Source organism: Psittacula echo (assembly GCF_963264785.1).
Source record: "Psittacula echo genome assembly, chromosome: 11".
Classification (NCBI taxonomy): Eukaryota; Metazoa; Chordata; class Aves; order Psittaciformes; family Psittacidae; genus Psittacula; species Psittacula echo.
The window spans coordinates 16,528,611-16,544,727 of NC_137746.1; the positions used below are offsets into that span (position 1 = coordinate 16,528,611).

The window sequence follows — 16,117 nt, forward strand, 5'->3', positions numbered from 1 at the left end:
CTCTCAGAAAAGTGAATTTTCAAGTTGGGAAATTCTGCTTTTGCGCTTTGCAGCTGCCATTGTCTTTTCCTGGGTTTTATTTACGGCATGTATTAAATATTCACTGCTTCAGTAAGACATTAAATAGTCTTAAATATTCTGCTAATTTTATTTCATTGGTAAAAATGAGTGCAAGGTCTTGCTCTGATTGAAATCTCTCACCTTCTCAGTTCAACGTCTCTCCTGTTTGCCTGTACCCAGCTACTTCATTTGAATAAGAAATGAAAACAATCTAGAAAAATGGTCAAGAAATAACTTGGTTGTAGCAGATGCCCTTAAAGGTTTTAGCGTTACAAAATCATAGCTTAGTTGAAAATACAACAAACGCAGGACAAATAAACTTTGATACATCTTAAAAACCCCTGACATAAAAACTGGGAAATTAGAAGTGGTTTTGCAGCTCACTTTGTCATTTCCGAAGACTTTTACTAACAGTCAATCACAGCACAGAGAGGTCACCCACTAAGATGAATGTTATTTTTCTCACACACAATGGTTAGTAGAATAAAGGGAAATGGTTTTCCACAGCAGCTCGTGCTGTGAGCAGTTTCTTGTGCTGCTTCATGTTCTAAGTTCTTTAAACTCTAGGATATCTGTTCAGAAAGAAAACACAGTGCTGACTTTTCTCTCCTCCTGTACCTGCACTGTTGTATATTTTCAGTTTATATTGATGAGTAAATCAATAAGATAACTAGAACAAAAAGGCTGAATAAGTTGCTATGAAAACATCCATAAAGTCAATCTAAGCCTAAGACTGTAAAAAATCAATCTTTGATTTGATTTTTTTTTTAAATCAACACTTTCCAATAACTTTCTATCCTGGAAAATTCTGGATCAGCACTAACTTTTCACAGACATTTTAACAAAAGAGATGACTGGACATTACTAAAAGTGGCCCTTCCTCTTTCACCCTTTACAACATCAGCGTGCCTGCTCCTCAGATCTCCCTGCAAATATAAACACTAAATAACTCCTCTGAACACAAGAAGAGGGGCAATGTGGCTCTACCATTCTTACACACACCTCAAACCCCCTTCAGTCATAGGCAGAGGAAACGGAGCTGTGGCCTGAGCTGCAGAGACAGCGGGAACATAGTCACAAGAAAACCTGTGGTGTAGGGCAGGACCCAGAAGGTCGCAGGACTCGGTGAGGAGTGTTCAGGCTGACCAGAACGGCCTCACTCGTGCATGTTTCAATCTGGACTCCCGGCCCTGGGTGAGGGCAGTAACCATCCAGGCTGACCTTCTGCAGCGAGGCTTAGGTCAGGACTGACTCCTGTGAGTGAAGCATTGCTTTGCTGTGCTGCAACCCTGTTCTCATTCTCTATTTCATGGCCCTGGCTCTGACTGCACATCCCAACAACTTCAAAAGTCTCCCAGGTTCTGAAAGGAATTGCTCCCTTCTCCCAGAAGTGCTGCCAGCCTCCTGTAGAGCCCTGGTCCTGAGCTAGGAGTACTTTACCTTGATACCACCTCAGCTCTTACACAGGCCTCTGCGTGCATCATGGGGAGCTGTCTGCAATGGGCAAACACAACCACAGAGAGAGGGCAGCAGGTGAATTCCCAGAGAAACTTTATAATCAATACAGAAACTTACCCTGTGCTGCCAGGAGGCTCCTTTCTCCCATGGGGGTTTCCAGCCAGAGCCCCACAGTGGTTCCAAGTCTCTACAGTAACATACGGACAAAGACATCGTTTTCTTTCGCAAGACGAAAAGGGAAGTTTAAACAAAACAGTCTGGGAATACCCACATCCACTGAGCCTCTGGAGCTCCTCGGTTCATTTTCTGCCTCCTGGAGGGTGAGTGGGACAGGTCTCTTCTCTGCAAAGAACCAACCTCTTTGGCCAAGCAGCAGGAGTAGGTCCATGGCCAGGTCTCCAGCCAGCCAGGACATGCAGGATTGCTGCTTATGCAGCTCCCATGCCCAATCTCCATAAGGTGCAGACCTGATGTGATGAAACAACAGAAAATTTTGCTTCAGTTCTCCTTCTGTGAGTTAGAAATAACTCCCTAGATTAAAATATTGGGCTTCAACTGACACCTGATGCCACTGTACTTACTACATGGGCAGTTGATAAAGGGATGTCTATCCTTGACTTGCCTGTTGCGGTTGATGATCTCCCATGTTAACTTGATGATTTAAATACAGTAAGGATTTAGTATCACTAGTACCTTGCCAATTTGTTTTTACTTTAACTGTCACACAATTAGCAGCTGTGTCTTTAAAGCTTAAGCTTGTTATTTTCTGTTTATTTTAAAGAATACTTATTAAAAGACTCTCTTAAGCATTCCTTTCATTTGGCCTCACTGATGTCCTCTGTACTTGTCTGCTGTCACTCTACTGCCTGTCACCACTTTGACTTTGCTTTGCAAAGGCAAAGGAGTTTAACCCTGAGCACTGAACTGAGGGGCAGGTGCTGTGATTTCAGACTGCAGCTAAGGAGGTAATTCAGGATGGAAAGCAGAAAGTTAACAAGCTGTCCTCTTTCTAGCAGGGGGGCTTAGCTCCAGCCAGGCTTGGAACTCTCAAAATTGATCCCAGGTATTTGGCTTTAGAGATGATGATGATGATCTGCGACTTCTTCCCTTAAAGCAATTCATTAAATTGAATCTAGGTTTCAGACAAATGGATACCTGTTATCCTGCAGTGCTCCCAGTCACATCCCACTCTAGCAGGATACAAGCCTCACTTTCCCCAGCATGCTGCACAGTTTCTCCATGTTTCTCTGTCTCAGATGCATTTTCTAGCCATGAATGTAAGAGAACCGGGCAGCTCATACCTTCTGCTTGTGCGGAGAAGTAAATCATCATGTTCCAATATGTCCTGGCCTCTTCCCTTTCCAGCTTTGCTGGACCTTTTTGGATAAGCAAAGGTTACAGAATGAATCTCACAGCCGAAAAAAGGTATTATTGCATTCAAAAGTAACCTTTTCCACAGGCTGAGCTGCAGCACATGCCTTAGTTTCACACTGCCATGCTGTGGAGGGCTTTCCTAGAGACACTGTGGGGACAGCATTCATTGCCAGAGCATACCTGCGCTCTTCCCAACTGTCCCTTCAAACCATGGGATGCAACGCCCCAGACAGGTAGGCAGCAGGATGAGATGCTCCATCTGTCACCAGGTGACAGGCTCAGCAATGGTGACAGGCTGACAAGGAGAAGATGTCACAGCAGTAACTAAAACTTCAAACAACCACTGAAGCAGACCTGAAGCTGAAGAAAGGATGAAAAGCATACGCACGTGCTGGTAAGCCAGAGCACGCTATGCCCAGCAGCACTGGGTGCACTTCAGATCTTGTGAGAGGTGCTGAACAGGCAGCTTCAACGCCTTTTCCTTGCAGGGACAGCAGCAAGTCAGGTTTGGTGTTTTCCATAGGGAAGCGCTGTCTCTTCCAGGCAGGCTGGTGCCTTGGTGGCCAAGGGGCACAGCCCAGAGGACTGGCCTGCTGGGCAACGCGGCCTGTTTAGGCACTAGAGTGAGAACAATGCCACGTTTCACACAGACATCTTTATTTTCACATTTCTGCATGTATGCAAGGGAATGTTCTTTTTCCTGGGATGGGATGGTATCCTACAGAACGGAGCTCAGTAAATGTTATATATATATATGTTCAGACATATATAGCGTTCTTCTGCATTTCTCCATGTGTCAGAATGGATGTTTACAACAAAGCAGTTCTAAAGGGACACTGTGAGGTTTTATTTTTTTCTCTCTAGTATAAAAAAGAGTTTGCATTTTTCTTCAATTCAATCACCTGCTCTCCTGGTTATACTTAACCATAAATGCTGAAGAGAAAAGACACACTTGTAAGCTTTCAATATTTACTACTCCAAGACACCATCAGTGATGCAGGTAGAATGTTTCTGTACTCTTGTTTCCACAAGGGCCAGACTATCAGGTGTATATCAGTGCCCCAAACAGAAGAGCACCCCTGAACCAGTGACACAAATAAATCATTGGTGTGTAAATGTTATACTCACAGCACGGTTCAGCAGTTTAAGAGCCTCTGTGAAGACAGATGTGGGTTTATAAGAGACCGGCTTTTAGGTTTCACTGTAGATTTTTAACCTGACAGCGTCCCTTCAGAAAAAGTACATAACTGGGCTTAAGAAAGGACACCCTCTTACAGGCATTTTCTTTTTATTATTAAAACCCAACAGTTTAAAAACCATTCAACAGAATTTAATACAAATTGCCAATGGAGAACAGCATTTGTAAGAGTGAAGCTATACATCGCTGCTCCGTTAACATGGCTTTAGTTATCACAATAATATATTTGCACATTGTCTTAGGTCTGTCATGGCAGCTCCACGAAGAAGAAGAGGTTCTTATACTGCTGCTACCATCTTATCAGAGGTCACACATGGACACAAAGGTGTTTGTTCTCAACATGTGTTGCAGTCAGGCAATGCCAAAGTTCTGCCCACAATGCTTGAACCTTAGAATTTCAGTACCACAGGTTTATAGTTTGACTCGTGATTACTCACAATATTGCAATGTATTCTAAGTAACAGGAAAACAAACATCAACAGAAACAGGCATGATACATTTCTTTTTGCATTATTAATTACATTCCTAGTTTTCAACAGATTGTTGCCTAAAACACATGTTAGAAAGGCTTTTTTTTGTAACTAATGAAACTGTCAGACTAATGACTCAGACATTATTTAAACATTCACAGCTTTAAGGACATTTGCACAGCTGATAGCACTGACACATTGTCGAACCGTAACTTAGAAGCCAGCATAGTAACTACCTTCCACACGCTGGCAGTAGGTTGTATGATGGCGTGAGATTAGAATAGCATATTATGTTTTATTCAGAAAGCCATAGTAGTATTTGCCATAAATATTGCAAGCCCCATTCAGGAGCGATGGGAGGCTTTGCGAGTTTACAAAGTAACGTTACAGAAAACATAAAAAACAAACCCAAAAACACTTCCGTGCAGAGAACAGCTCTCTCACAGTCACTGGATCTCTGTCATCTGCTGGCTGGAGCACAGATGCTATAGACACATGTGCAGTGCCTGCAAAATCTGGAGGCCTGCTCTGCACTAGCGCATACCAGCCTCTGGTCGGTATCAGTGGGATCAGAGACAAACACAGGATAATAAATGGTGTCACAAAGGCAATGATTCCGCCACAGACAGAATTTACAGTCAGAGCTCTGTGAAAATGAAACAACATGTGTCACTTTGCAAACCCTCCTGTCTCAGCTACAATGGACTTCAAGTGGAGCAGGGAGGTAGCAACCAAAGGCTGAACATCAGGAATGTGCAGGTGGGGTCTGAACTGTGAGACCAAAACCAAAGTTAGTTATGCCTCAAGGACACAATCAGTACCAGCGTGACCTTCAGCATCGCCCTCTCTTGTCTAATGCACCCCTGTTGTTACTGGCAGTAACACAGTGGAGCTGAAAAGGAGAAGCCAGAACTGCAGGGTCACTACTGGCAGCCTGGTGTCAGCAACACACTTGAGCACGCACTGAGTAACATGCACTTGTTTAAAGTGTGTTTATAAACTAGAACCACACTCAGCAAAACGCAGTCACAGCCCCTGTGACACAGGCACCCCTGCACCACCCAGATAGCACTTCTGCTAACGGAGACACAGAAAAACAGAGCTGAGGCCAAATTCATTACAGTAAGCCCAGACAGCAAGTTAGCTCTGGGAACCTTGTAGCATGAAACTAATAACGTTTGCTTTTGAAAAGGCACATTCACAACTTTCCAGGCTGTATGTGCCGTCTCCTGAGCAAATCTGGAACAACTGTGTACCTTTAGTTTTAGCAGTTCCCTCAGTTGAAGTCAACTTCTTAGGCTGTGAACGTACAGATGCTCGTTAGGTGTGGGGATAAAAGATATTGTTTTAAATTCTGTCATTTACTAAAGCGATTGCAAGAAGAACCAAGAAGGAACATTGTGCGTTATTTCAGCTACAACGGATGTCTTTGTCAAGTGCCTAGTGAATAAAAACTAAATAGACATTACTGGACAACTGAAGAGGAAAACTGATCTCACAGCATTGCATGGATACTGCACATCACTGGAGTTATTCTGCTCTGTATCACTGCTAGGGAGGAATTAGTTAAAGTTATTTGTATGAAAGGCAAAAATGAGGGTAGGCCAGGGTGTCATTCCTGTGTCCATGTAACTTTACGCACCTGAATAGCACTTTTGACAACAAGTGGGCATCTTAAAGAGCTAAAAGTTAAGACCACATAGAAGCATATGGAGGAGCACAGTAAGAGGGGAAAATATCCTATCCTGGGGACCAGCCTAATATTACACTAGTACTGATCAGACCTACTTCTATGTTCAGGAATACTTCAACAGATTACATTTTTATAAAATATAGGGCTAAATGAGGCATTCTCTATATTTTGTATTATAAAAAGCTTCCACTTCTGTAAGGTTTAAAATATATCTTCACTGCTAATCATATATTTGCAATATAGTATCTGATATAACAAAAATATATGCTTACTGAATGGGAGCGATGTAGCAGTACTGCAGGGACCCTCCTTTGTGCTTTTGAGCAGCTGGAAAAGTTGGCTCTTCCCCTTCTTCCCTTGGTTTCTGAGCCATAAATCTGGGTACGGCAACAGCACTCTGGTGTGTCAGCTTTAAGAGTCTTCTGCAAAGCAGGCTCTGACACGTTCCTCAGCTGTCAAATAATCTACTGAGCAAAATCCAACCACATGATTCTTTCTGTTTACTACTTAAAAACCCCAACTCCCCAATCCAATGCTTATTTGGCCTTAAAAAGTGAAAGGGACCTGTGCAAGTCATGCAGTTGCCTTGTAGGATTAAAGATTCTTCTACAGAAGATGTTAAACTACCCAATAGGACATATGGGCCTGGCAGCGGGTTCTGAGACTAACAGCAATTAAGTTGATCCCAATTAAACTTACAGGGCACTTGATGTGGAAACACAGCTGAATTATTTGGGCCCCTTCCTGCACTAAGAAAACCGGAAAGCTTAAATAAATCCATAAAGTAGGCAATTCTATACTGCACCATCCAATGGAAAAATACATTCAAATGATGAACCTAGGAAGTGCGTGCCAAACTACACCAAAAGGATCATAGCACATGACCACGGCGCTGCTGAGATGCACTCTAGAGAATCACTTGGTGTTCCACTATGTGCTGGACTGCAGAAGGTGGCTGGTACCAGTGCAGGTACCTGTTCATCTCCCTGTACCAGCCCTAATAAGCTTGCCTGGTCTTGCAAGAACTTACCATCATTGAACAGAATTTGTTCTGTAGTTTGATATTTGTATGTGCAACACATGCTTTTTTTTCTTTCTGGCTCACCCTGATGAAGATGATGATTCTCTGGTTAAACGTGGTCAGAAAAATCTCCACGGAACAGCATGTGGCACCAGTGCATGTGAGAGGAGAAGCAGGATCTCTGCAGAAATGGGGATATCAGCTACATGGGCTCTCTGCTTAATGTCCTAGGTACTTATATTGTTCTTTTATTATTATTTTGACAGACTGCCTTGGTAGATTTTACTTTTGTCAAAGCAGATTAATGGCAAGGCATCCATAAAACAATTTGCCCTATGGTAGTATAGACTGAGATTTTCGCTTGCAATAGATTGCTGAGTAAGCTATCGGCATGTGCTATCATAGGTAATCAAGCTTGCTAGATTAAAAGCAGGACTTGTGCCTAGCAAACAACACTGTAGATTACTCATTGAACTTCGAGCAGCAGTTCTCTCTTGTCAGGGTTTATTAAAATATTCACATGCTTCCAAAACGAAACAAAGGTCCACCGGTGTCTCCTGCGGAGAAGAGGTGGGATCGGTTGCATTCAGTTCCTGTTTGGTTGGACATGTCATACAAAATCCTCACACACTGAACATGGCTGAACTGTAAAAAGCTTTCACCCAGAAGGGAGATCTCTGTTACACAGAAAGTCTCTGACTCCTCCAGCGCTCACCAGGCACCGTTACATCACGTTCTCGAAGAGCTGTAAGGATCGCATGATATTGTCATCCTGAAAACAATGAGAACACACTTTTACAAAGGCAGCAAGGACAAAAGTGGCTTGCAACTTTGCACGACACGGGGGAGCTCTGCAGCTGCAACTGCAGGCAACAGCCTTGCTTTCATAATGCTTTCCATCCTCGATGAGCTGGAATTGATTCAGCAAAACTGTTGTTGCTGACACCTTGGTCAGCTTGAAGCACGCAAACACAGGATCTTCTCAGAAGCTTGATGTTCAGCATGGGCTGTGCTTCACTGAATAAAACCAGAACCAGCACTGAGCTTGCCACTGTACTGAGCACTCCAGTACCCAGCTGCATTTCGTGGACCCTGAATTTACAAATACACATAGCCAATACGCTTCAGCAACCCAAACAAAACTGCAGGTTTGAAGTGACCAGCAAGCTGCCTTACAGGACTGCTTCATTCCAGACATACAACCAGCTCAAACCCAAAATACAGGGAATCTCACCTTCTCTGAGGTTCCTAGATCCAAATGACAAAGTTGGGAGACACACAAGGGAAATGTCACTGTTTCTTATTAAGCTTCAAAATTGTACTTTGAGAGAATAACCAGACTAATACTCAAAATCATAAATGATGATTCCCCACGCTCCCAAGAATGAAGTTATTCCACAAGTTAAAGTAACTGCTTACCTGTGATGTGAAAATAATATTCCACTTTGAGCAACTTAAGAGCTCTATTGCACCTCCTTCCTCTTATCTTATTGTGAGGCTGTGTCCATTTATCTCAGTTCTAAGAGTTTGGTGGGCACTAGTACAAGACATCACCTTGCATGGGGAATCACTCAGCCTTTCTAAAGTAATGCAGGAGTTCACTGCTCATGAGCCATATCCTATGAGATGGCAGAGGTAAGCATTATAGTGCGCTTGCTTTTGGGCTTCATAACGATAAAAGAGCAGGGCTTGCTCCCACCTATCACAAACCCGCAGGTGACAGTGCATCAGTCTGCACAGCCCCTAGTGCAGGTGTGTCAACAGGAGGAACCAACTCTAGGGCAGAACATTAATCAAACTATCACAGCCAGAAGTAAAGGGGCTTCAGTACTGAGACCACTAGTCACACACATACATCCAGGTAAATTATGAATGTGAGTAACACACAGCACAAATGACCGAATTAAATACAAAGGAAAAAGAAGCTAAACAATCAGGAGGGACCAAGAATGAAGTAAATGAAAATAATTAGCTTTCTATTATGCATCTGCTAACAAGGATTTTGCTACCTGAAGTCCCTCACTAAGAAGCTATTTGGATGTTGCCAGAGCCAGACTAAGCACAGAAGCAGCAAGAAGCCAGCTTAGCCCTTCACAGGGAGTGTTTGCCCATTGCTCAGGTACAGGAGAGCTGTCTGACTGCAGAGCAGGAAAGATCTTTCCAGGGAAACGAAAATACACAGGAGGGCTGGTTTGTAATTCTTTGCACCAATGTAAACTTTCCAAAATGCAGAGGCCATCATTGTACTGATTAAATATTGGAGTCATCTCTAAGCAAACATTCACACACAGTTAATTACAGTCTAAGACAACAGACACTTGGCCCATTGCATGTTAATGCAGATGCTTGTCTTTGTGACACTGCTAAACCACACACCTTACATAAAGAAATAAAGCACTGCACTGAGGCGCTGGCCCAGGGTGCCCAGAGAAGCTGTGGCTGCCCCATCCCTGGCAGTGTTCAAGGCCAGGTTGGACACAGGGGCTTGGAGCAAGCTGCTCTAGTGGAAGGTGTCCCTGCCTGTGGCAGGGGTTGGAGCTGGACGAGCTTAAGGTCCCTTCCAACCCAAACCATTCTGGGATTCTATGATACCAGCAAATATTTATTACAGCCAACCCAATGTATGGAATTTACAAAAAAGTTTATTGCCAAAACAGAAAAATAAACTAAAACCATTGCTGTGATTGCAGCATTTGCTCTGAATGGTTGTCCTGAAAACATCAAGTGGTTTTAGAAGCCAGCGCTGCAATTAGAAGCTTTTGAGAGACCTTCAGCTCTGGGCAGTTTCAGTAACAGGGTGTCTGCTAATGTCACCCAGGGGCAGCACACAGAGACAGTGTCAGCCTCTTGAAAGGACCAACCACCCCACCCATGGAAGGGAAAAGGAAAAGAACAAGTGCAAGGAAAAGACCTGCGGAAGTTTCAGGGTGTTAGCAGCTTTTTCTGCAGTTATCTGCTTTTCTACATGATCAGGTGCTGCAGCCTACTCCGGAAAAGAAAAGAAAAGGTTTCACAGAGCACCACCAGAAACTCCATTTTGAAGCTGTTTGTTTCCGCAAGCAAAGGAAACCTGGGATCCCGAGCAGGATCTTGTTGTAAATGCTGGGGCATGGGCTTGACCTGTCATTGCAGTTATGATTTTATCCTTACCTCCTGACACGATTCAATAAACTCATCTAAAGTTACAACACCATCTTTGTTTTTATCCATTTTCTGCAAAATAAAAGAAAATGAAATAATTGTTTCCACAGCTAGCACTGCAGTTACAGTATAATATCTTACTTGATGCAGCCTGGTTAAACCCGAGGCACTTTACGAGCCTAGATTACAGACTCTGTCATTGATTAAATTTGCCAAACGCTAAGGACCTGTTTACTCTGGCAGTTGGAGCACTTTTGGGGTCTCCAACTATTCCTTCCTTGACATACACAGCAACCTCTGCCGTTATTATGTCATTTATTTAATCACTGCCTCACCAAACAGCACCCATAGTCCTGTCTCGCTTTATGGGCAGTTGAGAGAAGTACAGAAGTGCTGCAGCACATGCACAGGCTTCAGACATGCTAGATATGACACATCCCAAAGCAAAGGGTTGGGCTAAGAGACAAATGAGATACCTACGGAGCCAGGAAATCAGCAGACACTGTAGTGTCAGGCTGAATGGCTGCTAGTGTTTAGTTTTGAATATATAGTAGGGCCTAGGATTGAACTTGGGTCTAACTTTATTGTAGAGTGTATCAGTGCATTGTTCAAACGTTAAGGAAAACACATCAAAAATCAAGTACCTGGAAGAATACTTCTACATGCTGCCTTGGTGCATCTTCCTTGAGCACTGGATAGGTGTACTTTCCCATCATATCATAAATTGCCTTTACAATATCTGTCATTTCCTGCAGGAGTGTCATGCCAGCAACAACACAAAAGGAAAGTTAACAGAAATGATAGTACATTTTTACTGCTCTTTTCTCCACCTTCCTGCTCCTACTACAAACCAGCACAGAGAATGCCTGTACATGTGCATGAAGACAGATGTATCATCGTATACAAGTTCAACTATAAACAAGTGCTTCTTTCTGATGGTGCCATGACTTGGCCATAACCTTGTTGGAGGCTCCTGCAGTGCTTGCACAAACTGCCACACAAGCCATGACCGGTGGCAGTAACTGCAAGCCCTGCATGTACACACACCAGTTTGACAAGATAGACCAGCATTTGTTTGCAAAATAGTTAAAGTTACCATGCTCAAAACCAAGGCTTCCCACAGAGGGAACAAGCAATACCAGAGGAGAAGATAACACACGTGACAACACAGGATTTGTGGGTGGTGTGATTGCATCCAGTTCTTCAACAGTATCTCCTAGGGCAACCATAAAACCTTCATGCCCCAGTCACCAATAGCTACTGTCACCAGGTAGCCATACGTTGTATTTTGCTCCTGTCTAAAGCAATCCATTAAAGCCACTATAATATAAGAAAGCATGTCTACAAAATCATGCATTGTAAGATCACTGTGCACTTAACTTAAACATAATAGATATATGCTCAAATCCAGTCTGGTTTGCATTTAAACTAGCTGCAGGTAAAATTAATTGTTCTCTGCAACAGAAAGCAGTTGTCCCTCTTCAGCAGTCACCCTCGTTTGTCGGGAACAGCCTTACCTCCTTGTTTATGTAGCCATCCTTATTTATGTCGTACAGGTTAAATGTCCATCTTAGCTTTTCGTGAGCAGTTCCCCGCAACAGAATGGACAATGCCATCACAAAATCCTGTTTGAGGCAGAGAGAGGTGTGAATTTCAAGAATATCTTTTTCTAGGTCACCTTCTTTATATAATGCCAGTCAAAAGACACATTTTTGGATATAGCATATGGCTTTCAATCTCTTCTGACTCTTTCCCAAAAATGTGCCATCTCTGACTGAACTCAATGGCCATACCATCCACTAAGATGCTCCAAGTACTGTCACACTAATAAATGTGTATGTGGTACCTATTCAATCCAGAAAAGCAAAGTACTCAACTGCAGCCAATGTAAAAGCCAAGCTTATGATACGGGTTAGGTAGCTCAGCAAAGCTGGAAGGGCAGGAAGACCGAATGGGTTCTGCAGCCTTAAGCTCTCCTAGTCCTGAGGAGAGGGTTCTGAAAACAGCAGGGGATTAAGAACAGTTTCAATCCAAGGGAGGTGGACTTAGATTCTAATGTTGAAGACGGGAGCTGCTCTGGCTCCTCAGACTTGCCAAGAGCAGCACAGCATGCTCCAGGCCAGAACCTGGGACACCTTTCTTGTTACCCATCCACACTGATCATGCTCTAAACTCTAAACACTGCATGGATGTAAGCATGGCAAAATATGTGTGGGTTTTTTTTAAGGGTAGTGCCAGCTGCTCCAGTGGCCATTTCCTGCTGCAAGGAGTCATCACTCCAATTGCACTGCCTGGTTAAACACAGCTGGACCCTGACTGAGGAAGTAGAAGCCGATGCTTTTTTACCTCCAGATCTAGGGTGCTGGTGAAGAAAGGAAGAAAAGCCATCATTTTTTTTCCATGCTCTTCTTGAGAGAGATGGAGAGAACCCAAACTCCTCCAACGCAAGGAGCCACAGGTTTTGTTCTCTGGCAAAATCTCTCAGACATGACCAGATCTGATTCCCGCCATTGAGTCAGGCTGGGATGCAGCATTTGAATTGTATTTTCTTGTTTACAGCAAAGTTATTGCTTCCAGTAACTTTGATTTACTGTTCACACTGCCTGGTAGCTCAGGCACTGCAAGCAGCATTGCTATGGGGATTTGTTAGTACAGACAGAGCTTCAAGCTAACAGAGCTTTACAGTTCCTGATACCTCATTTAAGGTACTGGATCCTTCCTATGTTATCTCCATTAGCTCTGCATGGGGCAGTGCATCACTCAGAAACCTTTGCTCCTTTTTACGAAGGCTCAAATTTGCTGAACAGTACAAAAAGTACAAACATGCTGATGTCTGACAACCACTAAAGAGACAGGTTTGCCGGGAAGGAAAGCTCAGCAAGCTTTTTAAATACATATCTAAGCATTTTCCTGTGTCTCAGTCTGTTCAGGTTTCTGGAAGATTCTAACCACCGAGTAGCTGCTATATGCAAAACTCCCACTGCAGCCATCTCTACGGAGACCCACATATACATGTGATAACATTCCCATTTTACATTTGATAAATGAACAGAGTTCTCAGTGTTACCTGGAAATGACCAGAGTTCTTGTCCATTTGGCAGCAAAGGCAAGACTGCCTATGAGTCCTAGTTTTATAATCACAGTAAACTGTCTTCAAATCTATGAAGTTCATCCTTTCCAGGTCTGTGGCTTAACATATCCCTTTGCTGCACTCCTAAAACTATGTGTGTGATCTTGAAGCATGACTATTTGTAGTCACAGCAACAGGCCTTTTAGTTAAAGGTTTATAGTTTCCATTCGGTACCAAGTATCTGAAAGGCTTGGTCAATATATGGAATAACCTTAAACCAACCCATATTCCAGGAACATACAAATATGACAATTCAGACATGCAATGCATGATAACTGCACAAGATACAAGATGTACTGGCTTTTCTTTGGTATCCAAATTCTCTGTGCAACTCCATCTGCATAAAATAAAGTGAACCAGAATTTAAAATATCAACTGATTTTACACTGAAACCTCTCCTGCATAATCCAACGAATCCTACTAAGTTTACAATGAAGAACAAATGGAAAAACTTAAAAATACAAAATAAAGAAAGGGGCATAAAAGGAGTATGCAAAACAATTACCTCGAACTTCACTGAGCCATTTTGTGCAGTGTCAAAAGCATTAAAGAGATAATGTGCATACATGCTAGCATCTGAAAAACACAAAGGGCACTCATTGGTACAACAGTTCACTCTAACACATTATAAGGGGTCTAAACAACATTCCTTTTGCATAAAAACCAAGCCTGTAGCAATGCCAGATATTCTATCAACCAGTAAATGTTAGCATGGACTTGCATAATCCCATTGTCCTTCCTTAAGACAGCCTTGAAATATAAAAGCATTTATTACAGTAGAAACAATCTGGATTATGGGGCTGGACCTGAACTAATGAGTTAAAAAAACCAAACCAAACCACCCAAGAGTATCTCCATGGCAAATGGAGTGGTAGCACCGGTCAGAAGTGCAGCAAAAGTATCAAAGTGTGATTCCACCATGTGTGCTGCCTTCCTGCTTTGTGTAGAGAAGATCCCCAGGGACTGTCCAACTTCGGAAGGGTCTAGGTTCCACTAACTTGAGTTTGGACCACGAGTAATAAGAAGCAATCTCATCTGAGGTATAGATTTGTCCTTTTGAATCTTAAACTGCTGATTTTAGAAAATCCTTTCTGTTATGAAGAATAGTTTCTATGTCCATGTGAAGGATGGCTGTTAAAGGGGAAGAATCAGTAATGGGAGGCAGAGAAAAATCAAAGAGGTGTATGACTGTAAGACCTTCCCTGGCCTGGTCTCTGCTCTGGAGACAATTCACACTGCTCTCCTTAGTATTAGAGCCCAACTATTCAAGATGGAAGCAACTGTCATTCAATGCCCTTAATTATTTCATTGCCATTCTAGGCGCCATGCATTTTTTTTGCCTCTTCTATTCATTGCCTCTAGCACACAGCATTATTCAAGCCTGAGTCTCCCTACTCAGTGCATAGGCATTGAGGTGAAGCCTGGTGCCCTGTGCTAGGCAGGCAGGCAGGCAATATGACCTAGCATCTCCTTATTCTGATCTCTGTGGTCAATGATCAAGTGGTTTTATATTATTCAAATCCAGGAAAGTGTAATAGTAGGCAGAAAAATCAAATACTTCAGTTACTGTCATCCGTAAGGACAGAATACACTGGTCTGCAAAGAAAAATCTTCTACATTCTTGAGAAGGATTCTGAAATAACAGCTTCAGAATTAAAACACTAATAGGACAGTCCTAAAAGCTCCCATTAAGCTACATAATTACCTAAAAATATTAAACTAGATGCTTATTTTCAATAGGATATAATAAAATACTAAATTCCTAGTATTACTTGAAGCCTGATTAGCAAAAACGAAAACCTGTCAAGGATAGGAGCCCTATGTAGCAAAAACATCACAAGCCTGGGAAGAGGCTGCACAATGTTTTTATAACCCAGAGATGCTTTACTCCCTCTGGGATGTACAAGTTTATCAGTACAGAGAGCCCTACAGGGAGCCAAAGTGAAAAGACCTCTGAGGCATCTGTGAACTCTCACAATTTATGATACTAAAGTTAGACAAACAGTTTGGAAACCAAGTGAAAGAAAACAGTACAAAATATGAAATCACACCTGTTGCTACACTGACATATTGTTAAGCACGGTTGAACTACCATCATCATTAAGGAAGGGAGAGTCAGAGCTCAAGGGAATGGAAAATCAGGAAAAGGGCAAGCCTTTGTCAGCCTCAGTAGAGGCGAGAAAATTGTCTGTCCATGAAAAGATGAAGTATCTGTGCCTGCCTGTTTTTCACGCATGGGAAGGCAGAAGTCACCCGAGGTGTGTCACAAAGGAGGTAGTACAGTTACTTGGGGCAAACTGAAAACAAAACATATCTATAAATACATTCAGACCATACTGAAATATAATGTAAACTTTTTATAGATGTGCATCTTTGAGGCCACATACATTGTGAAACATAAATATAACATGGTTTGTCTTGAAATTTAGTTGAAAAAACACTTGTTAATGGCTTTCTGAAAGTGCATGCACATTCACCCATAGGCTTTTGTAGAAACTTCAGCCATTACTCCACAATGAGTGCATTCTGCAGCTACAATAGTGGAATACAGAATCATAGAATCATTTAGATT

At 42.6% G+C, this 16,117-nt stretch overlaps 1 protein-coding gene across 4 annotated transcripts in view; it reads right to left on the bottom strand.

The window, feature by feature from the left end:
* Positions 1-7,949: 7,949 nt before the first annotated feature.
* KCNIP1 (potassium voltage-gated channel interacting protein 1) overlaps positions 7,950-16,117 on the bottom strand; it is a gene marked incomplete at its 5' end in the record, with an annotated part of 411,577 nt that continues 403,409 nt past the window's right edge. For 3 of the 4 annotated variants that reach the window (XM_080627534.1, XM_080627536.1, XM_080627535.1), the window contains 5 exons: positions 7,950-8,046; positions 10,425-10,487; positions 11,060-11,164; positions 11,933-12,040; positions 14,051-14,121. In XM_080627534.1, coding sequence (XP_080483660.1) covers positions 7,999-8,046; positions 10,425-10,487; positions 11,060-11,164; positions 11,933-12,040; positions 14,051-14,121 — 395 coding nt within the window. In that variant the 3' untranslated portion in view covers positions 7,950-7,998. Of the gene's footprint in view, positions 8,047-10,424; positions 10,488-11,059; positions 11,165-11,932; positions 12,041-14,050; positions 14,161-16,117 lie in introns of all 4 variants that reach the window. The other variant, XM_080627533.1, reaches the window with a different exon arrangement.